The sequence below is a fragment of the Pongo abelii genome, chromosome 13 (genome assembly GCF_028885655.2).
Source record: "Pongo abelii isolate AG06213 chromosome 13, NHGRI_mPonAbe1-v2.0_pri, whole genome shotgun sequence".
Classification (NCBI taxonomy): Eukaryota; Metazoa; Chordata; class Mammalia; order Primates; family Hominidae; genus Pongo; species Pongo abelii.
The window spans coordinates 103,371,028-103,398,461 of record NC_071998.2 but is presented as its reverse complement, the minus strand read 5'-3'; the positions used below and the strand labels follow the sequence as shown (position 1 = coordinate 103,398,461).

General features: G+C 37.7%; 1 protein-coding gene across 9 annotated transcripts in view; it reads left to right on the top strand.

Moving 5' to 3' along the window:
- Positions 1-27,434, top strand: part of PTBP3 (polypyrimidine tract binding protein 3) — a 114,905-nt gene that overhangs the window by 38,221 nt on the left and 49,250 nt on the right. For 6 of the 9 annotated variants that reach the window (XM_009244749.4, XM_002820104.6, XM_054520453.2 and 3 more), the window contains exons 3-4: positions 19,360-19,529; positions 27,182-27,328. In XM_009244749.4, coding sequence (XP_009243024.3) covers positions 19,360-19,529; positions 27,182-27,328 — 317 coding nt within the window. Of the gene's footprint in view, positions 1-8,598; positions 8,652-19,359; positions 19,530-27,181; positions 27,329-27,434 lie in introns of all 9 variants that reach the window. The other 3 variants (XM_063714365.1, XM_009244752.4, XM_054520458.2) reach the window with 2 other exon arrangements.

Sequence of the window (27,434 nt, the reverse complement as noted above, 5' to 3'; positions counted from 1 at the left end):
AGTGGAAGTGTAATATGAAACTTTTAGGGCATCTCTACAGGGGTACACTGTTTTTCCTTTTTTTTTTCCCCTCCAATCTTACTGCCTGTGGGTGTTCCAGCTTCTTGGATAATGATGGGAATGACAGGCATCTGTAACAGAGACAGCTAGAGCCTGATAACATTGTCACCATTCCAGATCTGGAATTCCTACATTTAGACTTTTCATGTGAGCAAGAGATTAACTTCTTTTTTTTTTTTTTTTCCTTTTGAGACTGAGTCTTGCTCTGTCTCGCCCAGGCTGGAGTGCAGCGGCTCAGTCTCTGCTTACTGTAACCACCGCCTCCTGGGTTCAAGAGATTCTCCTGCCTCAGCCTCTGAGTACCTGGGATTATAGGCGCCTCCCACCATGCCGGGCCAATTTTTGTATTTTTAGTAGAGACAGGGTTTCACCGTGTTGGCCAGTTTGGTCTGGAACTCCTGACCTTGAGTGATCCACCTGCCTTGGCCTCCCAGAGTGCTGGGATTACAGGCATGAGCCTGAGATTAACTTCTTAAGTAACTATTACTTCAAATGTTGTTACATACAGCTAAACTTAATTTAATATTTTTGCTGTTATTGAGTGGGAATTTTTTTTCCTGTTTTCAACTGGATACTGCTAGTACAGAGAAGACCTATTGATTTTTGAACGTTTATTTTGTGTATACTTACTTTAACTAAAATGTCGTAGTAATTTTTTATTAGTCTTTTGAATTTTGCAGTTATTCAATGATGTGTCTTCAAATAAAGATAATTTCAAGTATATAAATATAAATTTGTTAACTTGTTATGTATTCACTGGAACCTCCATAAATGAGTTGAATAACAGTGGTAATTGTGATTATCTTTGTCTTGTTCTTAATTGCAATGGAGGTGGCTTTATTATTTAATCTTTTAATATAATGTTTGCTGTTGGGATTTTTTGTTTTGTTTTGTTTTTGAAACAAGGTCTTGGTCTGTTGTCTAGCCTGGAGTTCAGTGACACAAACATGGCTCACTGCATCCTCAACCCCCTGGGTTCAGGCAGTCCTCTCACCTCAGCCTCTCAAGTAGCTGAGACTACAGGCATGTGCCACCACACCCAGCTAATTTTTTATTTTCTGTAGAGACGGGGCCTTACTATGTTGTCCATAGGCTGGTCTCAAACTCCTGGGCTCAGTCAATCAATCCTCCTTCCTCGGCCTCTTAAAGTGCTGGGATTACAGGCATGAGCCACTGCACCTTGCCGGGTTTTGATGATAATCCTTCATCATGCTTTAATCGGTTCCTTCCTTGTCTATTTTACTTAGTTTTTATTATCAGTGGCTATAACTGTTACCATCATCTTTTGTGCTTCTGTTAATTGTGAGATTTGGTCTCCATTAATTTTTTAATATAGTGAAATACAGTTTCCTGATGTTGACCCATTCTTGCATGCCTGGAATAAACCAACTTGGTCATGGAGTATTATTTTGATACGCTATATTCAGTTATAGGTTAGATGGCTAATAGAACTGTAATACAGACCTAAAAATACAGATTTAAGTTTATTTCTAAGTTCTTCTGAAGTCTGGGTAAGTAGTCAGGGGCTTACTTAGTTTCTTGAATTGTGTTGGGGACCAGACTTTTTCTCTTTTGTTGTTCTTTTATCCTCAACATGACTACCTTCTCAAGATATAAAATAGTACTGTCTCTCCATCGTACCCACAGGAAGGGTAACAAGGACAGTTAAAGCTGAACTTTTTCATCCATCTTGGGCCATAATGATGAGAATTACACACTAAGGGTGAGAGTTGAGAAGTGGAGGCTGAGTCCCTTATAGGGACAAGACCGAGAAGTTGCACTTTTTTCTCATTCTGTTAGCTAGAACTTCGTCACATTGACACACCAGCTTCAAGGGGGCAAGGGTGAAGGGTCTAGGAAATTGGTCTTTATTCTGGTGTGTCCTGTCTAATCATAATTGAGGGAGTTATATTACTTTACAAGGGAAGGAGAATAGAGATATTGAAGGGGACACTCAATCACATATGCATTCAACCACATATATACTGTATTTTGTGTATGTTTATAATTTTTACAGCTATATTAATAAAATATTTCTTCATCGCTTTCTTTTTGTACTCTAATTGGTTAGTATTACTGTTACCATAACATTATGACATACATATACCATATAATCAGCATCCAGGGCAAGAAACAGGCCATTGCTAATACTCGCAGGAGTCCTTCTTTCCTTTTTCATTCATTTCCTCCTTCCAAATGTATTCATTAGCCTGACTTCTAACATCATAAGTTAGTTTTTTGTGTTTTTAAACTTTATATGAATAAGCCAATAAATATAGTATATCCTCCTTCCTGTCTGGGTTCTTTCATTCAGTGTTATGTTTGTGAGAGTAACTTATGTTGTGTATTGCCCCTTTCGTTCTTCTCATTTCTATATAGTATTTTATTGTATCAGTGGATATTTGAATTATTTCCATTTTATATGTAGTGTTGCTATGAATATTCCCTTTTTGTGTGTTTCATTGTGTTTGCTTGTGTGCCCTCTATCTCTCATTTTGGTCAAAAATACAAAATTTACCTTCTTGTACATTTTTGAGTATACAGTGTAGTAATGTTAACTATAGGAACATTGTTGTACAACAGATCGCTGGAAGTTTTTCATCTTAACAAAACTGAAACTCTATCCATTTAGCAACAACTCTTCCTTTTCTCTTCTAGCCCATTCTGCTTTCTGTTTCCAAGAGTTTGGCTATTTTAGATACCTCATGTAAGTGGAATTATGCAGCATTTTTCTTTTTGTGACTGGCTTATTTCACTCAGCATAGTGTCCTCAAGGTTCATTTATGTTGCAGCAAATGAAAGGGTTCCCTTTTTTGTAGGGTGAATAATTGTATGTATATACCACATTTTATTTATCCATTCATCTGTCCATGGGCATTTAGGTTTCTTCCACCTCTTAGCTATTGTGCTATTGTGAGTAACGCTGCAGTGAACATGGTGTGCTGCAGATATCTCTTTGAGATCCTGTTTTTAATTCTTTTGGATATACCAGAAGTGAAATTGCCGGATCGTATGGTAATTCTGTTTTTTATTATTTTGAGGAACCATCATACTGTGTTTCATAGTGGCTGCACCATTATTCCCACCAGTAGTACACAGGGGTTTCAGTTTTTCCATATCCTTGTGAATACTTACTTTTTGGGTTTTAAATTTTTTCAAATAATGGCCATCTTAACAGATGTGAGGTGATATGTGGTTTTGATTTGTATTTCCCTGATGATTAGTAATGCTGAATATCTTTTCTTGTGCTTGTTGGCTATTTGTATATCTTCTTCAGAGAAATGTCTATTTAAGTCCTTTACCTATTTTTTGTTTTGTTTTACTAATTTTAAATTTTTCTCTCTAATAAGCACTGTCCCCAGACTTCAATTTGCCCATTTTTTGATTGGGTTGTTTTTGTTGTTGAGTTGTAGTAGCTCTTTATGTATTCTGAATATTAACCCCCTATCACATATGTAGTTTACAATTTTTTTCTCCCATTTCTTTCATTGTCTTTTTACTCTGTTATTTCCTTTGCTGTGCAGAGGGTTTTGAGTTTGATATTAGCCCCATTTGTTCATGTTTTCTTCTGTTGCTTGTGCTTTGGTGTTATATCCAAGAAATCTTTTCCAAATCCACTGTCATGAAGCTTCCCCCTTTGTCTCTTCTAGGTCTTTTATAGTTTCAGGTCTTATGTCTAGGCCTTTAATTCATTTTGAGTTAATTTTTTTTCATGTGGTGTAAAGTAAGAGTCCAATTTCATTCTTTATAAATGTGGATATACATTTTACCAGCACCATATGTTGAAGAAACTGTTCTTTTCCTATCGTGTAGCCTTGGCATCTTTGTTGAAGATCATTTGAACGTGTAAGTGAGAGTTTATTTCTGGGTTCTCTAATCTGTTCCATTGGTCTATATGTTTGTCTTTATGTCAGTAACATACTGTTTGAATTACTATAGCTTTGTAATGTGGAGAAGTTAGGAAATGTGAGGCCTTCAGCTTTGTTTTTCTCAAGATTGCTTTGGCGATTTGGGATCCTTTGTGTTCTATATGAATGTCAGGATTTTTTTTTTTCTGCAGAAATGCCATTGGGATTTTGATAGGGATTGCATTGATCCTGTAGATCACTTTGAATATTATGGACATTCAAACAATTTCAAGTCTTCCAATCCATGAACATGGATGTCTTTTCTTGTTTTCTGGAGATGGAGTTTTGCTCTTGTTGCCCAGTCTGGAGTGCAATGGCACAATCTTGGCTCACTGCAACCTCCGCCTCCCATGTTGAAGTGATCTTCCTGCCTCAGCCTCCCAAGTAGCTGGGACTACAGGTGCCCGCCACCATACCCAGCAAATTTTTGTATTTTTAGTAGGAATGGGGTTCACCTTGTTGGCCAGGCTGGTCCAAACTTCTGACCTCAGGTGATCCGCTCACCTCGGCCTCCCAAAGTGCTGGGATTATAGGTGTGAGCCACTGTGCCTGGCCACATTTATGGATATTCTTGACAAATCTTTTCATGGACACATGTGTGCATTTTACTTGGTATGTGTCTAGAAGTGGAATTATTGGGTCCTAGGATATGCAGGTGCTTATCTTTAGTAGAGTCTACTAATTTTCAAAAGTGATTTTATACTCTTACCAGAAATTATGTCAGTTTAGTTATTCTAGAACTTTGCCAATACTTGATTGTGTGTATATGTGTGTGTGCATGTTTTATATATATATATATATTTTTTAAGACAAGAGTCTCACTTTGTCACCCAGGCTGGAATGCAGTGGCATGGCCTCGGCTCACTACAACCTCCACCTCCTGGGTTCAAGCGATTCACATGCCTCAGGCTCCTGAGTAGCTGGGATTACAGGCACGTGCCACTACACATGGCTAATTTTTATATTTTTAGTAGAGACAGGGTTTCACCATGTTGGCCAGGCTGGTCTTGAGCTCTTGACCTCAAGTGATCCCGCCTTAGCTTCCCGAAGTGCTGGTAATACAGGCGTGAGCCACCATGCCTGGCCAATATTGTATATTTTTAATTTTAGTTGTTCTGGTAAGCATATATTGATAGCTTATTGTGACTTTTGTTTGCATAAATATTAATGAAATTGATTATATTTTCATATGCTTACTGATCATTTGGATATTTTTAATGAAGTGGCTACTCAGATCTTTTGCCTGTTTTTCTATTGGGTTGTTTGCCTTTTTCTCTTTAACTTGTTTTTTATATATTCTGAATATGAATACTTTGTTATACATGTATGCAGATACCCTCTGACACTATAATTTACAAATTTATACTTGATGGCTTTTGTTAAACAGAAGTTGTTCTTTTTCATGTAGAATACTTCATGTTTTTTCCTTAATGGCTACCATTTTTTGCATGTTAAATGTACTTCAATTGTCTGCAAATTGATTAATGTGAACTTTTTTTTCTCAGCTTAAGAAGTCTTTTCTTTTGAAACCATTGTATATATAATTATTGAAGTCTTATGAAGCTGAATGTTAAAGAAATCTAATTGATTTACAAATAAAAATGATATGGGTTAATAATATTCCTAAGCAGGAAACCACTGCTAACAAACTGAATAATTTGTATTTTTATATATATGTATATATACACACACACACAATAAGTATTATATGTGTGTAGATGTAATCACATAATCACATAATCACAGCTCACTACAGCCTCGACCTCCCAGGCTCAAGAGATCCTCCCACCCCAGCCTCTCAAGTAGCTGGGACCATGGGCACATGCCACCACATCCAGCTAATTTTTTAATTTTTTTGTAGCGTCTGGGTCTCCCTGTGTTCCCCAGGATGGCCTCAAACTTCTGGGCTCAAGCAATTCTCCTGCCTTGGCCTCCCAAAGTGTTGGGATTATAGGTGTGAGCCGTGGCGCCTGGCCCCCTGGTACTTTTGTTGACCAAAATACTTATAAACTGTTAATGTGCTCGTTTGGTTTGCAAATAGCTAGGTTTTTTTTTTGTCTTCTTGAAATTCCTTTTATCAAATCAAACTTAAATGGCCTCTTTTTAAAGAACTCAGTATTAAATTTGGCTGCAAAGATGGTATAAGCAATATAGAAGATAGAAATTTATTTTCATCACATTCAACAAATTCTGAAGTAGTCAGTGTTCCAAGGTATATGGTGTCTATTTTCAGATTTAGCAAATGATCCTAGAGGTTATTGGAGCTCGTACAAAAAGAAGAGAAAAAGAGAAAAGAAAAGAACATACCCCCTCCTTATAAAGACACTTAAGGGAAAAGCAGCACGTATCATTTTTGTTTGCATCCTGTTTACTTAGTCTCGCAGCCACACCTAGCTACTTAGGAAGCTAAGAATGTCCTTTTTTCTGATAGGCATGTGCTTAGCTAAAAATAGGTGGGTTTACGTAGAAAACAAATGTTGGAAAACAAATTTGCGTTCTCTGCCACTGGTATTGAAGGCTATGATTTAATAAACACTAGTTTCTCTGATCAGTTAATTTGAGTACTTGGCTTTTCATAGCAAGAAATGCATTCAGATTGCTTTAAATAAAACCATATGAAGAATTGTGAACACTAATCTCCATACTTGATAAATAATTCTTAAATCCATCAAATAATTAAGCAATAGCTTAAAGCTGCTCTAAGAATTAGTAAGTTTAAAGAAAACTCACCCGCAGTCTTAATGCTCATCCATATAAATTTTGTGATTTAATTTTTCTAATTTGTGAAAGATCTGTAGATTTCTACTCTCAACCATGATAGAGTAACTGGGACTGGACTTACTGTCAGTTGTTTTTAGACAGTGGACAACAAGTACAACAGGATTGTGCTCTCAGAAGGGAAACAATTGAGGTAACCCTATTGTCACCCCAGTTTTCTTTCTAGACTGTGGGGGTTGGGGGAACCAAGCAGACGTGGCACAGTTGCTGAGTTGAAGAAAGAGATTGAAGTTTGGGAAGGTTGAGTTACCTGGGAGGTATGGGAGCAGAGTATGAGAGAGAAGGACCTGTGTACAAAAAGTGCTTCAGAAATAATACCTTTGAATCTGTTGTTGAATATTATTAAGCCACGTATGCACAGTACATATGCCTGTGAGGTCAGGCAAAGAACAACCAGAGAGCTATAAGCTTAACTTTCCAGGACTCACACAGGCCTGGGAGAGATATTTGGGTGATAGCCAACTACAATAGAGAGTCCTTGTTGAATACTTGAAGCACACTCAAGGGCACCTGACACCAGAGGAGACATGCCTTGACAGTAGGACTGAACTAGCTCCAGCATGAAGGCAAATCCAAATCCACCCTAATGAAGCTTAAAAACAAACTCCAAAACAGTGTAGCTAATCTGAAAGTAACTTATGTTTTTCTAAAAATGAAGTCTAACACTTTAAAAGAAATAACAAATATAACAAAACAACAGAATAACAAATTCTGGTGCTCATAATGTGGAGCATCCAATTGCCAGACATGTTAAGAACTACAAAAATGTGACCCATAAACAAGTGAAAAATCAATCAACAGAAACAAACCTAGAAAATTACAGAGATGATGGAATTATCAGCTGTGCACTTTGAAACAGTTACTAAAAGTATGTTCAAGTATTTAAAGGAAAATATGAGCAGAGGAAGGAGAAAAAATCAAATAGAACTTACAGAGATTAAAAATAAGACACCTAAAAAAATACATGATGGCATTCATAGCACATTGTATTCTACAAAAGAAAACATCAGTGAATTTGAAGATAGCAAAAGAAACTAAAACACACAGACAGAAAAAACTGAAGGCTGGGCGTGGTGGCTCACCCCTGTAATCCTAGCACTTTGGGAGGCCGAGGCAGGTGGATCACCTGAGGTCAGGAGTTTGAAACCAGCCTGACCAACATGGTGAAACCCCTTCTCTACTAAAAATACAAAAATTAGCCGGGCATGGTGGCGTACACCGGTAATCTCAGCTGCTTGGGATGCTGAGGTAGGAGAATTGCTTGAACCCCGGGGGTGGAGGTTGCAGTGAGCTGAGATCGTACCACTTCACTCCAGCCTGGGCAAAAAAGCAAGACTGTGTCTCAAAAAAAAAAAAAAAAAAAAAAACTGAAAAAGAAGTGAACAGAGCCTTAGTAACTTCTGGACAAAATCAAGCAGTCTAAACATACATATGTTAAGTTGCTGAAAAAAATGGTTGGGGCAGGGAGCAGAAATACATCTCAAGAAATTATCCTAAATCTTCCATATATGTTAGAAAACGTAAACCCACTTATCAAGAAGTTCAGTGAAACTTAAGCAGGATAAACACAACGGAAACTACACCCAGGCTTATCATAATTAAATTGCTGAAAACCAGGAATGCAGAGTAAATCTTAAAAGTAGCCAGAGTGGGGCGGGGGTGGGGGTTGGTGGAAGCGGATGAGGGGGGACCACTTTTCCTTCAAAAGAACAAAGATTAGAATGAGGAGAGAAATTTCTTACCTGATACAGTGCAAGCCAGAAGACAATGAAGCATAACTAGAGTGCTAGAAAAAAAAATCAAACTGGAATTCTATATGGAATTTAAAAATGAAGTTAAAATCTTCTTTCAGGCACACGAGAGCTGAGAGCATTTGTTAGCAGCAGACTTCCATTTCATGAAATGGTAAGGGAAATACTTTAAACATGAGGAAAATGATACCAGTTAGAAACTTGAGTTTTATACAGCATGATAAATATGTGGATGTATGACTTTTCCCTCCTTTTTGTTGTTAATTTAAAGGATTATTGACTGCTTAAAGTAAGATAATGTATTTTTGGCAGTTATGACATATGAGAAAAGCAAAATATACAACAGTACCACAAAGGATAGCTTGAGGGAAAGAGACATATACTTTGGAAGGTTCTTACAGTGTACTGAGGTGTTTTAATATTATTTGAAGGTATTCTGTGATAAATTAAAGATGTATATTGTCTCCTCCACAGCAGTCACTTAAAAAAAAAAAAAGTAAAAAGGGATAGCATATAATGTAAATGAAATAGAATACCAAAAAATAAAATCCAAAGGAAGCCAGGAAACAAGGGAAAAAAGGAATAAAAAATAAATGGGACAAATAGAAAAAAAAAACAAGATGGTGGGCTTTTAAACCCAACCACGTTAATAATTATATGAAGTGGGAATGCAATAAAAAATTCAATTAAAAGACAGATTGTTTAGATAAAAGGAAGACTGAGTTACTTGATGTGTATAAGAAACCCATTTTAAATATGAAATCTCAAGTAAAAAGCCAAAGGTTGGGAAAGAAAATATATGTAAACACTAATCATAAAAATGCTGGAATAGCTAGCTATACTAATATCAGGAAAAGTTGACTTTGAGCAAAAGAATATTACCAGGGATAAAGAGAGACATTTCATAATGATAAAGAGGTCAGTTTATTGAGTAGACATAATCTAAATATAGATATATTTAATCTAATTACATAGTTTCAAAACACGTAAAGTGAAAACTAATAGAACAAAACAGAAATAGATAAATCTTCAAGTATATTTAGAGATAGCACTCCACTGTCAGTCATTGATGGCATAGTAGACGGAAAATCAGTAAAGGTATAGAACAGGGGTTGGCAAGTTCTTACCTGTGGGCCAGATCCATCCCATTGCCCACTTTCAAATTTCCCATGAGCTAAGAGTGGTTTTTAAAATTTAAAATGGTGAAAAATACTAAAGGATAAGATTAAATGGCACACGAAACTTTCATGAAATTCAAATTTCTGTGTCTATACATTAAATTTTATTTGAACACAGTTATATGATTTGTTTATAGCTGCTTTCATGCCGTAACTGCACAGTTGAGTAGTTCTGACAGAGATCTTGTGGCCCACAACATCTGAAATATTTTTGTGCCCCTTTAAGAAAAAGTTGATAGATCCCTAATATAGAAATTTTTAACCAGCTTGATCTAATTGACAGTATAGAACAGTCTTCCCAACACCAGAATAATACACTTTATTTTCAAGTTCATATAAAGTAGTCACCAATTGTATTAGTTAGTCCTTTCTCACACTGCTGTAAAGAACTGCCTGAGACTGGATAATTATAAAGAAAAGAGGTTTAATTGTGTCACAGTTCATGTGGCTGGGGAGGCCTCAGGAAACTTACAATCATGGCAGAAGGGGAAGCAGGCAAAGTCTTACATGGCGGCAGGCGAGAGAGAGTGAGTGTGAAGGAGGAACTGCCAAACACTTACATAACCATCATATGTTGTGAGAACTCGCTTCCTATCACAAGAAGAGCATGGGGGGAACCACCCCCATAATCCATCCACCTCCCACCAGGTCCCCCCCTCAACACATGATGATTACAATTCCAGATGAGATTTGGTGGAAACACAGAGTGAAACCATATTATTCTGCCCTGACCCCTCCCAAATTTCACATCCTTTTTCCATTTCAAAACCAATCATGCCTGCCAACAATCCCCCAAAGTCTTAATTCATTCCACCATTAACCCAAAAGTCCCAAGTCCAAAGTCTAATCTGAGACAAGGCAAGTCCCTTCTGCCTATGAGCCTATAAAATCAAAAGTAAGTTAGTTACTTCTAAGATACAATGGGGGTACAGGCATTGGATGAATGCTCCCATTCCAAATGGGAGAAAGTGATCAAAACGCAAGGGCCATAGGCTCCTAAGCAGGTCCAAAATCCAGTGGGGCAGTCATTAAATCTTGTGGGGTTTTTTTTTGTTTGTTTTGTTTTTTTGAGACGATTCTTGCTTTGTTGCCCAGGCTGGAATGCAGTGGCACAATCTTGGCACACTGCAGCCTACGCCTCCTAGGTTCAAGTGATTCTCCCACCTCAGCCTCCTGAGTAGTTGGGACTACAGGTTCACATCACCATGCTTGGCTGATTTTTGTACTATTAGCAGACTTGGGGTTTTGTCATGTTGGCCAGGCTGGTCTCGAACTCCTGGCCTCAAGTGATCTGCCTGCCTCGGCTTCCCCAAGTGCTGAGATTATAGGTGTGAACCACCATGTCTAGCCAGTCATTAAATCTTAAGGCTCCAAAATAATCTCCTTTGACTCCACATCTCACATCTAGGGCATGCTTTTGCAAAGGGTGAGCTTCCAAGGCTTTGGGCATCTCCGCCCCTGTGGCTTTGCAGGGTTCAGCCCCTGTGGCTGTGTTGAGTGCCAGTAGCTGATGTTGAGTATCTGTGGCTTTTCCAGGCGCATGGTGCAAGCTGTCAATGGATCTACCATTCTGAGATCTGGAGGACAGTGGCGCTCTTCTCACAGCCCCACTAGGCGCAGTGCCTCAGCAGGGACAGTATGTGTGGGCTCCAACCCCACATTTCCCTTCTGCACTGCCGTAGTAGAGCTTCTCTATGAGGGCTCCACCCCTGCAGCAGAATTCTGCCTGGACATCCAGGTATTTCCATACATCCTCTGAAATCTAGGTGGAGGTTCCCCAAGTTCAACTCTTGTCTTCTGCTCACCTGCAGACCCAACCCCATGTGGAAGCTATCAAGGCTTGGGGCTTGCATCCTCTGAAGCAACTGGTGAGCTGTACCTTGGCCCCTTTTAGCCACTCCTGGAGCTAGAGCAGCTGGGATGCAGGGCACCAAGTTGCAAGGCTGCACAGAGCAGCAGGGCCCAGGCCAGCCTGTGAAACCGTTGTTTCCTCCTAGGCCTCCAGGCCTGTGATGGGAGGGGATGGTATGAAGATCTCTGACATGCCCTGGAGACATTTTCCATATTGTCTTGGCAATTAACATTTGACTACTGGTTACTTACGCAAATTTCTGCAGCCAGCTTGAATTTCTCCCCAGAAAATGGATTTTTCTTTCCTACCACATGGTCAGGCTGTGAATTTTCCAAACCTTTATGCTCTGTCACCTATTGAACACTTTGCTATTTAGAAATTTCTTCTGCCAGATACCCTAAATCATCTCTCTTGAGTTCAGAGTTCCACAGATCTCTAGCATGGGGCAAAATGCTGCCAGTCTCTTTGCTAAAGCATTGCAAGATTGTCCTTGGTTCCAGTTCCCAGTGAGTTCCTTATCTCTATCTGAGACTACCTCAGCCTGGACTTCATTGTCCATATCACTATCAGCATTTTGGTCAAAAGTATTCAACAAGTCTCTAGGAAGTTCCAAAGTTTCCCACATCTTCCTGTCTTCTGAGCCCTTCAAACTGTTCCAACCTCTGCCCATTACCCAGTTCCAAAGTCACTTCCACATTTTCAGGTATCTTTATAGCAGTATCCCACTCTACCAGTACCAATTTACTGTATTAGTCTGTTCTCACATTGCTATAAAGAACTGCTGAGACTGGATAATTTATAAAGAAAAGAGATTTAATTGACTCATAGTTTCACATGGCAGGCGAGGCCTCAGGAAATTTACAATTATGGCAGAAGGGGAAGCAGGCAAGTCTCTTCGTGGCAGGTTAGAGTAAGTGTGAATGAGAAACTCTCAAACACTTATACAACCATCAGATCTTGTGAGAAGTCCCTCACTATCACAAAAACAGCATGGGGGAAACCACCCCCATGATCCAGTCACCTCCCACCAGGTCCCTGCCTCGACACATCAGGATTATGGGATTACAATTCTAGATGAGATTTGGTTGGGGACACAGCCAAACCATATCACCAAGATAGGCAGGCTGTATCCGGGTCCTAAAATAAGTTTAGTCCTTTAAACAGTGATTAAAATCATAAAAATTATCTGACTTCATTAGAATTCTATTAGAAATCAAAGCAAGATCTTCAAATATTTGGGGGAAAAATTTCCGAAATAGTAAAAAAAAAAACAACAAAAAAACTTAACCCATTGATCAAAGAAGTTGTCATAAGAGATATTCAAAGCTACTTTGAACAGAAATAAAATGAAACCGTAACTTAATGAAATTTGTGGAGTTCCGCTAGAGTTGTTCTTAGAAGGAAATATGTAGTTTTAAATGTTTATATTAGAAAAGAAAAAATGTCTAAAGTGAATCATCTAGGCTTCCAGCTATAACTAGAATAAAAAGAACATGTTAAACCCTACAAGTAGATAGAAAAGAGGAAATATTAAAGATGAAAGCAAAAGTCAGTGACAGAAAGAAAACAGTAGAGAAAAATTAATGAAACCAGTAGTTGTTTATGTGATAAATAAAATTAGTAATAATACCTCTAAGTAGACTTAAAGACACAAATTGCCAGTATCAAGAATGATTGTACAGTCATTAAAAGGATATTATTATTGACTTAATGTTTGTATCCTCCTAGAATTGGTATATTGAAGCCCTAACTCGCTATGTGATGGTATTTAGAGCTGGGACCTTTGGGAAATAATGTTTAGATTACATGATGAAGGTGGGTGGGGCCCTCATGAGGGGATTAGAGTCCTTAGAGACACTAGAGAGCTTGCTTGCACGTCCTCTCTCCTTGCTGTGTGAGGACACCGTGAAAAGTCAGCCAGCAAATAGGCAGCTGTTTGTAAGACAGGAAGACCCCTCACCAGAAAGGCTTGATCTTGGCTTGTAACCTCCATAAATTTTTCTTGTTTAAGCCACCCAATCTGTGGTATTTTGTGTGATAGCCTTAGCTGACTAAGTAGATTCAGTGAATATTATGAAATTTTAAGCTAATAAATTTGACACTTTAGATGGAGTGGACAAATTCTTTGAAAGACACAAATTCCCAAACTGATACAAAAGGAATAGAAAACTCAGATAGCCATATAGCTGTTTAAAAAATCAAATTAGTTATTGAAAACTACAGTCCCATATGGCTTTATTGATGAAGTCTATCAGACATATAAGGAATAAATAATACCAATCCTACACAGACTGTACAGAATATAAAGGAGGTGGGAACACTTTCCACTTTTTTTTATGAGGCCAGTATTATGCTGCTGCAGGAAAAGAAAACTGCAGATTAATATCCTTCATGAATATTGACATAAAAATGTTTAGCAAGGTATTAAATTAAAGTCAGGGGTTTTTCCTTGTGGTAGCAGTGTGAGAGCAGAGTACAAGCCGCAGCGGTGGAAGTCATGGCAGGACAAGCATTTAGTAAGTTTCTTCTGTTTGAGTATTGGTTGAAAAGAGTAGAACTAAAACCATAGGCATTGTGCTTACAGAAAAATCTCAAGGAAAAGTATTGTAAGCAATAGTTGGTAGCTGTTGCATTGGGCTCTGAAGGAAAGAATGGAGAGATTCAACCAGTTAGCATGAAAGTTGGAGATAAAGTTGTACTCCCAAAATATGGAGGCACTAAAGTAATTCTAAATGATAGAGATTATGTATTAATAATTTTCATTAGAGAACAGGGTCTTGCTGTGTTGCCCAGGCTGGTCTCAAACTCTTCCTCAAGTGATCTTCCCACGTCAGTCTCCTGAGTAGCTGAGACTACAGATACTTGCCACTGTGCCCAGCAACAAGGATTTTTTCTTATTTAGACATTCTTGGAAAGTATGTAGACTGAAATAAATCGTCATTGAAATGGCATCAACATGAACCTGCCCATCCCACTGAAATCTTTCATCATGGAAATAATTCTTTCATTATTTCTGAAATAATGAAGTTCTGAAATATTTCATTATGTAAATAATTATCATATCTCTCTTATAACAAACTAGTGATCTCTAAAAAAAAATCACATTCATTTTATATATATATACACACACACACATATACATATACACACACGTATGAAGAGTGAGGAAAAAAATCATGGTACATGTGTCATGACCAAGTAGGGTTTCTACAAAGTGCTTACATTTGAAAATCAGTGTAACAGAATACAAAATAAAATCTGCTCACCTTAAGAGATCTGGAGAAGGCATTTGAAAGAATTCAGCTCCTTTTGTGGTAAACAAAATTGTTAGCCAACTAGGAATAGAAGAGAACATTTTCAACCTGATAAAGGTATGAAACTACAGCTAGCATTATTATATTTGATAGTGTAAGATAATGCTTTTCCCCTAATATCAAGAACGAGGCAAGGATGCCCAGTCTTATTGATTCTATTCAACATTTTGCAGACAGAAAATCCTGGATAGTTCAGTAAAGCTGTAAAAAAAAAATAAAATAAATAAACAGCAGCCCAGGCATATGGTGGCTCATGCCTGTAATCCCAGCACTTTGGAAGGCCAAGGTGGGCACATTACCTGAGGTCAGGAGTTCGAGACCAGCCTGGCCAACTTGGTGAAACCCCGTGTCTACTGAAAATACAAAAATTAGCTGGGCGTGGTGGTGTGCACCTATAATCCCAGCTAGGGAGGCTGAGGCAGGAGAATTGCTTGAACCTGGGAGGCGGGGTTTGCAGTGAGCCAATTGCATCACTGCACTCCAGCCTGGGTGACAGAGCAAGACTCCATCTATAAATAAATAAATAATAAATAAATAAATGGCATATAAATTTGAGAGTAAGAAAACTGTGTATGTAGAAACACTAAAGACTTTAGCAAGGCTGTAGGATATAAGATCAAGATATCAAAGTCAGTTGTATTTCTGTATATTATCAATTATTAATTATGACAAAAAATTTAAAGTGTTACTGGTCCATTAAAAATTATGAAGTACTTAGGGATAAAGGTGTCAAAATGTGTGTGAGACCATTACACTGAAAACTACAGAACTTTACTGAGAGAAATTTAAAAAGATCTAAACAAATGCAGAAATGTCATGATGTTTATGGTTTAGATGACTCAAAAAAATGTTAAGATGTGAATTCTCCCCAAATAGGTACCTCATTTCAACAATGGTGATAAAGCTGTAGTAATCTGTAGGGTTCAGATTGCCCAGGGTGGGGGTTGGGGGTTTGGTAGGGAGGACTAACTGCAAAGAGATACTAGGGAACTTTTTGGGATGTCTTGATTTTTGTGGTGGTAATTTGGATTGTATTTGTCAAAACTCATCAAACCCTGCATTTAAAATGTGGGTGGATGTCTTATTCTATCTAAAGTAAACCCTCATAAAGTTGATTTTTAAAAAATGAATCCATGTTTCGCAAGTAATTTTCCTGACAGATTCTTCTAGTTTTGAGGTGGGAATATTATGAATTTTTAAAAACCCTCTTCCACATAGCTCTTTGGAAGCGTGACTAATATGTACTGGGCATTTTGTAGTTTTTAATATATAGTTTAGTAAAATACAACACGATTTATACAAGCAAAGTATTTTGAATGCTTATTTTTATATTAAGATTTTTGGAAACTGTAGTCTGTCCTTTTGTACAGAAAATAATTATTTAAATTTATGTGTCCAATACATTTGAATTTCCTTGTTTCCTATTGGCTTTTAAATCATGGCCGTACAATTGCTTATAATGGTATACATTCTTCATCTTCAGATTATTTATCAAATCTTTACATATAACCCTTTCCCAGTAACCTAAATGAGTCATTCTTAGATTTTGAGATTTCATATAGTAATAATATGTTCAGTTAATTTGGGGCAAATTCTTAAATTATGGCAAATAAGGACATCAAGTGTAAAAAATCACTGTCATTTACAATTACCATTTTGATTGGGAAAAAATAGAACATAATTTCTAAGTAAAACAGTTGTTCTTAAGAAACGCTAGACGTATTATTGATTACAGTGTACTAGATGTTGTGCTGAGCATTTAAAATATATTGAGAAGAACAAATTAAAATTTCAAAATATTCTTGTTATACCCATTTTACACGAGTAGAATCTGAGGCTTAGTAACGTTAAATAACTTGCTCAGAACAGGATATCTGATTTCATAGCTCTGCACTCTTAACATAGCCCAGGTATTTTATAATACAGAACAATTAACACCCTAAAATGGTGATTTATAATTGCACATTTCTTGGTAAAAGTTTGTCATCTTAGGTCTTTATTTGATAGTGCAACACGAATGGGAGCTCAGGTAACTTGTTCGGTATTCACATTTTCTCAAACATAGAATACCTCTGTTAAAGAAACAGCTTTCTTAGTGTTCTTTCATTCCTGTTGGAATATTCTGGGTAAACTGATAGGAGCTTCATGCCTTTAGAAAGTTTCTCCAGTCCTTTTCTCCAGTCCTGTAACTCCTTATGCTGGTTGAGCAAGGCCACGGTGGTGGTGGTATTGTTTAGCTCTCTATGCCCGCAGGGAGGGTGCCAAAAAGACATTCCCTGTTCAACTCTCGCCCCCGTCCAGGACTCTGATGTTTGTTGTTTTACTCTAGTGACAGTGTTATCATTTGTTATTCTCAATCCATGTAAGCCTTTGTAAATTTACATTGTCAGTGTCAAGTTACTTACCTTTTTCTAGGAGTAGTAAGACACTTTGAAATTTTTGGGTTTAAAAAAAGAAATTACCTTTACACTTTAGTTTGGGTATTTATGAGACTCAAATGAGGCAGTGTAAGTGAAAACAGTTTGAAAGTTAGAAGTGAAATGACATTTTAGGTATTCGGTGCCTGTTTAGGTATTTGGTGCCTGTTTAGCTTTTTGGAGCAGAATAATGACATGATATACATTATGTTATGTTATGTTACGTTATTTTGAGACAGGGTCTCAAATTTGAGACAGGGAGTGCAAGTGGTGCAATCTCAGCTCACTGCAGCCTCCTTCTCCTGGGTTCAAGTGACTCTCCTGCCTCAGCCTCGCAAGTAGCTGGATTACAGGCATACGCCAGCACATCCTGCTAATTTTTGTGGGGTTTTTTTTTTTGTATTTTTTTTTTTTTTTTTGGTAGAGGTGGGGTCTTGCCCTGTTGCCCAGGCTGGTCTCGAACTCCTGACTGCAGGTGATCAGCCCACCTCAGCCTCCCAAAGTGCTGGGATTACAGGCGTGAATCACTGTGCCGGGCCTGATACACTGTTTTAGTTAACGTTGATATGATACTGGATCCCCAGAATATGGGAAGCAGGGAGAGTGAAATTAGAGTAAAGGAGAGCTGAAGTGGGAGCAAGATCAGGGTGAGGTTGGTGACTTTGAGAGTGGAAATGAAAGAATATAATCAGTAGTCATTTTGGAGGGAGAATTAGTATTTCTTGGTGATTGATAAGGGAGAGGAGGAGATGGAATCTCTTGCCTTCCAGATTAATTAATCCGATAAACATTTGTGTGCCAATTATTTTCCATAATCTGACATAGGCATTTGCTATATAAAGGTACACAGACCTGTATGGGCCTCTAGGTATTGTTAGTCATTTAGGTCTTGGGAGGATGCTGCTTGCATTCATGAACATAGAGAATTTGGGAGCAAGTGCTAGTTTGGGTATTAAGTCAACCTATCTAGTTGTAAACAAGTTGAGTTCTGTGCCACAGATATGGATGGATACGAAATACAGCTATATTAATTTTTATTTGGTCCTCATGAAATTTGTTTAGGGTTACAGACATTTGATTGTAAAGTTTCATTAGTGTTTAGAGAAATTATATTTTTAGGCATTTGGAAAGATTATGTTTTTCTCCAAGTAGTGGCAAATAGGGTATTTAGTGATCAAACAACATTGCAATGAAACTTTTAGCTTTTAAGTAATTTGTGTTTAGTCTTTTGGTTCTATTTCTGGAAGAAAAACCCTTCTGAATCTTACTTGCATAAACTTAAGTGTTCCTTACAGGCTTGTCAATTCTAGTTATTCTCAGTATTGAAACAACAGGATTTAAATAAATTTAGCTTAGATAATGAATTTTTTTACTTTACAGCAGTAATTCTCCAACTTCAGGGTAAATAGAATCTCCTGGAGAGCTTGTTAAAGCAGGTCATTGGGTTCCACTCCTGGAGCTTCTGCTTCAGTAGGTCTGGGTGGGGTTGGAAATTTGCATTTTCAGCAAGGTGGTACTTAATGTTAAGAATTATTGTTATATAATAAGGAATAAGATTATCATAGGAAACCACAATTTAGCTTCTAAAAAATAAAGACTAGTAACACCTAAGAAATAAACTTTATTTTAATAAATATACAACTCAAATCCATATCTCCTTAGGATGTGATAAATACCAGATTTTTATCATAGTCTTTCCTGAAATTTTATTTATTTAGCAATAGAATAAATTAGAAAAATGTCCTTAAAATACATTAAAGACATCATAAATAGTGTTCTCTATTCATAAGAAAAAGTTGAGTATTTAGAGGTTTTTGAAATAATGTAATTCATTTACCCTTATACTTTTCCTTGAAGTTAAAAATCAGACTTCAGTTTTAAAAAATTTAATACCCACAGTGAAAAACCAAAAGCACCTATTTATTAAAAGGTAGTTGGTTTTGTTTTCTACTGTCCTTTTCCACCTACCCCCATCAGCCCCACGTTTCCCTGAAGTTCAAAACCCAAAACTCATTTAGGATTAAATGTGACAATATGATTAATGTAGTATGTCAACCCAAATTAGTTGCAGTAATTTAAAAAAGAATCTTATGTTTTTTAGCTAATGGGAATGACAGCAAGAAATTTAAACGAGATAGACCTCCCTGTTCGCCTTCCCGTGTTCTCCATCTTCGAAAAATTCCATGTGATGTCACCGAAGCAGAGATCATATCATTAGGTCTACCATTTGGCAAAGTAACTAATCTTTTGATGTTGAAAGGAAAAAGCCAGGTATGTAATATTTAAAGATTGACAAAGAGTGATTATCTCCAGATGTTAGTATTACTGATAATTTTTATTTCTTTTCTGTATTTTTTAAATTTCATACTATGAACATAAGTTAGTTTTAAAAGTAGATTTTTTGTGGGGGTGTAACAGGAAGCAACAAACAGTAGTAACACAGGAAACAGGATTTCTCTTATCCATTGACTTATGTTTTTTCTTCTTAAGACACAAATTTTATATTTTTTTAGTTAATTTGTTTTTAATTTTATTTATATTTTGTATTACACAGTGGTTTATCAAATGTCCTGTGATTAGCAGAAAACGCTGATAGGATATAAATTATACCTCATTTGGCAAATTAAAGAACAGTTAAGTTTTCAAAAATCTAGATAAAAATGTATAGTATTGTCGGCCGGGTGCAGTGGCTCACGCCTGTAATCCCAGCACTTTGGGAGACCGAGGCGGGCGGATCACCTGAGGTCAGGAGTTCGAGATCAGCCTGGGCAACATGGTGAAACCCCGTCTCTACTAAAAATACAAAATTAGCCGGGTGTGGTGTCCAATGCCTATAATCCCAGCTACTTGGGAGGCTGAGGCAGGAGAATCGCTTGAACCTGGGAGACAGAGGATGCAGTGAGCCGAGATCGTGCCATTGCACTCCAGCCTGTGCAACAAGAGTAAATCTCCGTCTCACCAAAAAAAATAAAAAGTATATTGTTGTCAAAAGACAAAATCACAACACATTTAAACGTGATTTGATTGGCTTCTATTTGTGATTGTAGAACCAAGCAACACCTCATTCTTTAAAATAGAATGAATGTTCCACTGGGCAAGACAGAACAGTTGGTTCTTATAAGGTGGGAACAAGGAAGTGACAATTGTTTAAAAAGTGAATTTGTTAACATTGGGTTATTGCATTTTACTTTTCTCATAAGTGTCAAAGCAGTAGGAACTTATTGTGCTGATTCAGATAGGCCACGCTCTTTCTGATTGGTTGCTGCAAATCTCCTGTTTTCAGGAAAAACTGGTTTGTTTGGGGATTTACCTGCTTTGCTTTGCGTGAGTGACTCCATTTTAATTTGGACTGGTCTGCTGGGGTGTAGTGCAGGAGGCTAGTCCAAAATAATGTCCTCTCAAAAAGTCTAACAGTTTATTTTAGGTATAGAATTAATATGTGGGTTCTTTCATAATCCAGAAGAGACTGTAAAGAGTCTTCATTTGAGAAGGTAACAGGTTATTCTTAAGATGAATAAGGAAATTTGTTTCTGTGGTGACCATGACAAAAATCTAATACTTGTCATGTTGATTTTAATAATTGTATGTCCCCTCGTTCCAACTCAGACCCCACTGGAATGAATTCTTTAGTTCTTTGCAAGTGTTTGGCTGTCCTAAAAATCTTTTATACTGTTTATTACTGTAAAGAACAGGACAACAAATCTAGGCCCTAGGTATTTTGTAGTACATTGTGATGTATTACTGTGTTTCATCTGCTTTTGATAAATAATAGGTTTAAGAAACACATGGTAAATACATTTATAAATAAATAGATTAGTAAGCATCGGGCATGAAAGAGGTTGGATGATGATGTCTGAGTTCCCTATATTTAGTAAATCACTTATTTAATATCCTCTTTAATTCACATGAGGTTACTAAGATCTGGAGAAGTTAAGTACCATGCCTTAATATTTGGCCCTTGTTGTATTTCCACATTTGTCTTAAATCCTTTGGAGACAGTGCATCCCTGCCAGTTAGATGGTTATTTTAACACAATTGCTACTGCTGAGAATAGTATGGTTTGCATGATTTGAACAGAGACCACATGGCCATGTCTAATGGCTAATTGCCTGTGAAAGGCTGAGCAGGCAACATCATAATTTTCTTTGTCTCTGCTGCTGATTCTGGGTTTATTTTTATTGGTAAGCTAACCTTAAGTGTTATGTTAATTGCTTGTGTTTTGATCACAAATCCTGTTTAGAAAATATCTTTTTAGTAAGTACACTTGAGCAGGAGATTCCGATTTGAGTCACTAGATCCACTCGTTGAGTGATAACTTTTCTCAGGGCATTTGGAGGGTGGAGTGTCGGGGGCCAAATGGGGATTATTTTTACCAGCCTTCCTCTGGATAGTGACTTTTGGCTGTCTCTCCACTCTGTACTATGAAAATTGGACTTTTTGACTAGATACTTAAATAAAATGTAAATAATTACTGGACTCTATGTGGAAACAATTATTTTAGCACATGAAATTTTAGGTTCTATATACTTAAAGAAACTCCTGTGACAAGAATCATATTCCAAATATATTGTTTAGTTTTTCCTTTATGTGACTGATGTTAGAAATTGAGTATATTCTTAACATTTAGAAAGGAGTTTACAGAAATATGGTCATACAGTGAATATTATTGTTTACAAATTGTTTGTTGAAAGATGATTCGAAAACAGAAACAAGCTAGTTGCCATAGCTGTTTTTCCTACCTTGATCATTTTTATCCTGCTGTCTTAGAAAAATTAGAAAAAATATATTACTGACACAAGTGGATGATGGCTTCAAAGTACATCACGGACATTTTTGCCTTTTAAATAGTATAAATGACTTGAAGTCAGTTTTGCTCTTTTAAGATCGTGCAATTTTTATTTATTTGGGGAGTTTTATTTGTTTATTGTGGGTTGATTTGTGATGTTTCATCCACTGTCACATGGCTAACTAACATCACTGTTTCATAGAGCATTGGTAGTTCATTTGTAGCATTTCATTTGTTCAGTTGTTAAATTTGGTTGGTACAGTTACATAACATATCATGTTTAACATCTGTCCAGTTAATATGGCTTTTCTAGACTTTATGTGGAAACATTTGACAAGTAAGGTAACTATAAACAAAGAAATAGTTTGATTTAGAGATACTTGCCATTTCCTGTGTTCAGTAAATTTTGTTGTTAACAAATGCATATTTTATAAATTGTAAATGTTTTATACATAAGTTGAAATGGTTGATGTGTGCTTGCTAATTAAATGCTCTTGTGCCTGGGCATGGTGGCACTTGCCTCAAGGATTGCTTGAGTCTGGGCATTCTGGGCTGTAGTGTACTAAGCCGATCTGGTATCCACACTAAGTTTGGCATCAGTATGGTCCAGGCTGCATAAGGAGGGGTGAACCGGCCCAGGCCAGAACCAGAGCAGGTCAAAACTCCTTTGCTAATCAGTAGTGGGATCGTGCCTGTGAATAGCCACTGCATTTCAGCCCAGACAACATATCAAGACTCCTATCTGTTAAAAAAATGGATGGATGGATAGATGGATGGATGGATGAATAAATAAATATGTTATTTTGTAGTAAGAAAAGAATTGGATTGTCTAACTAGAAATTTGTGTTGATTTGGATCAGGAGTGGTTCCTGCGTTTTAAATTTGAGATGTTCTTACCAGTATTTTGAGGACTCAGAACGGTTAATGTCTATAGTTTATAACTAATCATTAAAATAGGGCGACAAAGGCTGGGCACAGTGGATCATGCCTGTAATCCCACCACTTTGGGAGGCTGAGGCAGGAGGATTACTTGAGTTTAGGAGTTCAAGACCAGCCTGGGCAGTATAGTGAGACCTTGTTGCTACAAAAATTGTAAAAAATTAGCTAAGTGTGGCGGCACCCACCTGTAGTGCCAGCTACTTGGGAGGCTGAGATGGGAGGATTGCTTGAGCCCAGGAAGTGGATGTTGCAGTGAGCTGAGATCGCGCCACTGCAGTCCAGTGTAGTGAGACTCTGTCTCAAAAAAAAAAAAAAAAAAAAAGAAATAAAAAGAGTGAGATGGGAGACAACATCTACCACCTTAAAGCTTTATAAGTATCTTATTCCTGTTAAGAGGAAACTATGTATACTATAAAATGTAAATGTCCAGGGGCTTTTGCCAGCTCAACTTTTCCTGAGTCATTCTTCAGGTATCTACTGTTAGTACAGTGACTACAGATAGCAAGTCACTTGAATGACTTAAATCAATATTGACTCAGTGTAGGAAGTTCTCAGATTTCCATAATTTGAATAATTGATCCTCTGTCCCTTATTTTTTAAAAAAATATTCTGTATTTGAAGATTATAAACTATTTTCTTTTTCTTGTTTCTTTTTTTTTTTTTGAGACAGAGTCTCGCTCTGTTGCCCAGGCTAGAGTACACTGGAGTTCACTGGTGTGATCTTGACCTCACTGCAACTTCTGCCTCCCAGGTTCAAGTGATTCTGCTGCCTCAGCCTCTTGAGAACCTAGGATTACAGGCACCTGCCACCACACCTGGCTAATTTTTTGTGTGTGTTTTTGGTAGAGAAGGGGTTACACCACATTGGCTAGGCTGGTCTCAAACTCCTAACCTCAAGTGATCTGCCCGTCGCGGCCTCCCAAAGTATTGGGATCATAGGCATGAGCCACTACGCCTGGCCTTATTTTATGATAAAGGTTGAATATCCCTAATCTGAAAATGAGGTGCTCTAAAATCTGAAACTTTTTGAGCGTCATAACCATCAAAGGAAATGCTCACTGGAGCATTTTGGATTCCAGACTTTTGAATTAGGGATGCTCAGCTAGTAAATATCTAAGGCAAATATTAAATATTTCAAAATCTGAAATCTAAAACACTTCTGTTCCTAAGCATTTTGGATAAGGGATACTCAGACTGTGCCTCAGAATTAAATATGACATATATGTGCATGTCTGTGTTTTAATGAATGCCTCAGTACTTAAAAAGGAACCTAAAGCTGAGCGTGGTGGCTCATGCCTGTAATCCCAGCACTGTGGGAGGCCGAGGTGGGCGGATCACTTGAGGTCAGGAGTTCAAGACCAGCCTGGCCAACATGGTGAAACCTCTTCTCTACTAAAAATACAAAAATTAGCCGGGTGTGGTGGTGTGCACCTGTAATCCCAGCTACTCGGGAGGCTGAGGTTGCAGTGAGCCGAGGATTGCTTGAACCCAGGAGGTGGAGGATGCAGTGAGTCGAGATCGCACCACTGCACTCCAGCCTGGGCTACAGAGCAAGACTCCTACTCAAAAAACAAACAAATACAAAAAAAGGAACCTAAGCCCTAGGAATGCTAAAGCCATGAGAGTCTGAGTTGGAGGCAGTTGGTGGTAGTGGTGGGTAATATGGTAAGGAGATCACTGAAAAATTTTCTTCACAATGTTTTTTGAGGGTTGAGGGATAGAGAGAGGGTGTGGAATGGGGAGAATTCTTGGTACCTTAAGATAATGCTGTCAATGCTGCACCCATGGTTTCCCATTATTTTAGACTGGAATTTCAGATGCCTTTTTAAGGAATGCTTAAGAATCATGATTCTTACGTTGGGAAACCTTTAAAAAATTAAAAATGCTTCATACGTTTATTGAAAAAAATTCAAAAGCGTAGAATTATTTAAAGTAAAACTTGATATTCCCCAAACAGCACTCTTTTCTGGCTAGTTTAGTGTGATTCCATGCATACAAGTAAATGTGACATGAAGATGTAGATACCATGTTGATACGTGTGTGCACGTGTGTGTATGTATATAAACATGTAAAATACAGGAAATACCTTTACATATTTATATGTAACCTTTTTTCAAAATGTAACATGGGTGTTAATTGGAAGCATTTGAAACTTTGAGTACGGAGAAGGATTTGGTGATGCCTGTAATCCCAGCATTCTGGGAGGCCGACTGGGTGGATCGCTTGAGGTCGGGAGTTCGAGACCAGCCTGCGTGGCAACTCCCTGTCTCTACTATAAACCCAAAGATTAGCCTGGGGCGTGGTATCATGTGCTTGTAATCCCAGCCACTTGTGAGGCTGAAGCAGGAGAATCATTTGAACCCAGGAGGCGGAGGGTATAGTGAGCCGAGATGACGCCATTGCACTCAAGCCTGGGCGACAGAGAGTGAGATTGTGTCTCTAAAAAAAAAAAAAAAAAAAAAAAAAGATTTGGAATTGGAAAATTGCCACTTAATTAACTGGTTTTATGTGGTTCTTGGTTTTTTTCTTGTTTCTTCCTAGAAATACTTAACAAGGCAAATCTAAAGTGTGCACCATCATATGAGTAGAAGGCGAAAGATTTATACCATCTGAAGAAAAACCAGAGTATTGATCACCATTTTACAAGGATGCTTTTCAGAGGCTGAGTTTAGTAGTTTCATTCCGAAAAATCCCATACAGTCCAACTAACAGGAATTAAAAATGATCTCAAATAAAAATAATCTCATGTTAGAGCTACAAAGAGACTTAAAGATCCTGTTAGGCAGTGCTTCATGTTTTAGATGAGGAAACTAAGGCTCAGAGGTGTTAATGAGTAAGGTGTCATAGCCAGGCATAGATTTTAATCAAGTTCGCTTTCTACCATATCATGCTAGTTCTCATTTCTTGCTATCACATATGTTGGTAAAGTATGAGATAATAAAACTCCTACTGAAAAAAAGTGAATGCTCTATTAATTTTATTCATAAATGGTTATTTTTAAAGGAGAACAAACCATTTTGCCCCATCTCTGTTTAAGACTCTGAGTATTATTAAAGCAGTGTTTCTCAATGTTTTTTCCTCTGTTTTTTCTTTCGCCTCCCCTAAAGACGGTTTTTAGCCTTTTTACCCCCTAATTGCCCCCATTAAATTTAGTATCTGTTTATGTATTGTAGCCTTTTAGCATCAATTTTTTTTTTTTAGACAGAGTTTCTCTCAGTCACCCAGGCTGGAGTGCAATGGCGCGATCTCGGCTCACTGCAACCTCCGTCTCCTGGGTTCAAGTGACTCTCCTGCCATAGCCTCCCGAGTAGCTGGGATTACAGGCACCTGACAATCATTCCCGGCTAATTTTTATAGTTTTAGTAGAGACAGGGTTTCATTGTGTTGGCCAGGCTGGCCTTCAACTCCTGACCTCAGGTGATCCACCTGCCTCAGCCTCCCAAAGTGCTGGGATTACAGGCCTGAGCCACCATGCCCCGCCTTAGCCTCACTGTTTTTAATGATAAACTTAAATCACAGCTGCTGAAAGCATCTGTTTACAATGGTGATGTACACATTTATTTTCATCTTTTTAATTATTTCTAGATTTTAAAAGAAACAGAAATAAAAGGAAGACCAAAAACTGCATAAAATTCCTTAATCAACTGGCAGTTAAATCTTTTTTTTTTTTTTTTTTGAGACAATGTGTCACTCTGTTACCTACTCTGCAGTGCAGTCATGCAAACATAGATCACTGCACTCTCAACCTCCCAGGCTTGAGCAGTCCTCCTACTCAGCCCCTCCCTCACCCCCCCACCCCAAGTAGCTGGGACCACAGCCATGTGTCACCATGCCCAGCTAATTTTTAAAATTTTTTGTAGAGATGAGTTCTTACTGTGTTGCACAGGCTGCTGTTGAACTCCTAGGCTCAAGCAGTCCTCCCACCTTGTCTTCCCAAAGTAGCTGGAATTACAGTTGTGAACCGCCATGCCTGGCTTCTCAAGTTCTTCAGTGAACCCAACTTTTTAGATGTTTCTAATTAACATCCATGATATTTTGAAGCAAAGGTTTTTTTTGTTGGTTTTTTTTTCCTCCCCTTGGGGGTAATGTCATTTTACTTGAGAATGCATGGGTTTAGAGCAAGCTAGAATAGCAAAATATCTCTTAACTATCTTTCAAAAAGATGAGCTTTCACTTTACCTTCTTGTGTTTATTGCAGGCTTTCTTAGAAATGGCTTCTGAGGAAGCTGCTGTTACTATGGTGAATTATTACACTCCTATTACTCCTCACCTTCGAAGCCAGCCTGTTTATATTCAGTATTCCAATCACAGAGAACTTAAGACTGACAATCTACCTAATCAAGCTGTAAGTATTAAAGGTGCTTTTAAAAATAGGTATGGGAACACATGGTATGATAACTTACATACTTTACAGATGAAGAAAAATTATGTGCTTTTATTCATTTTAGGAT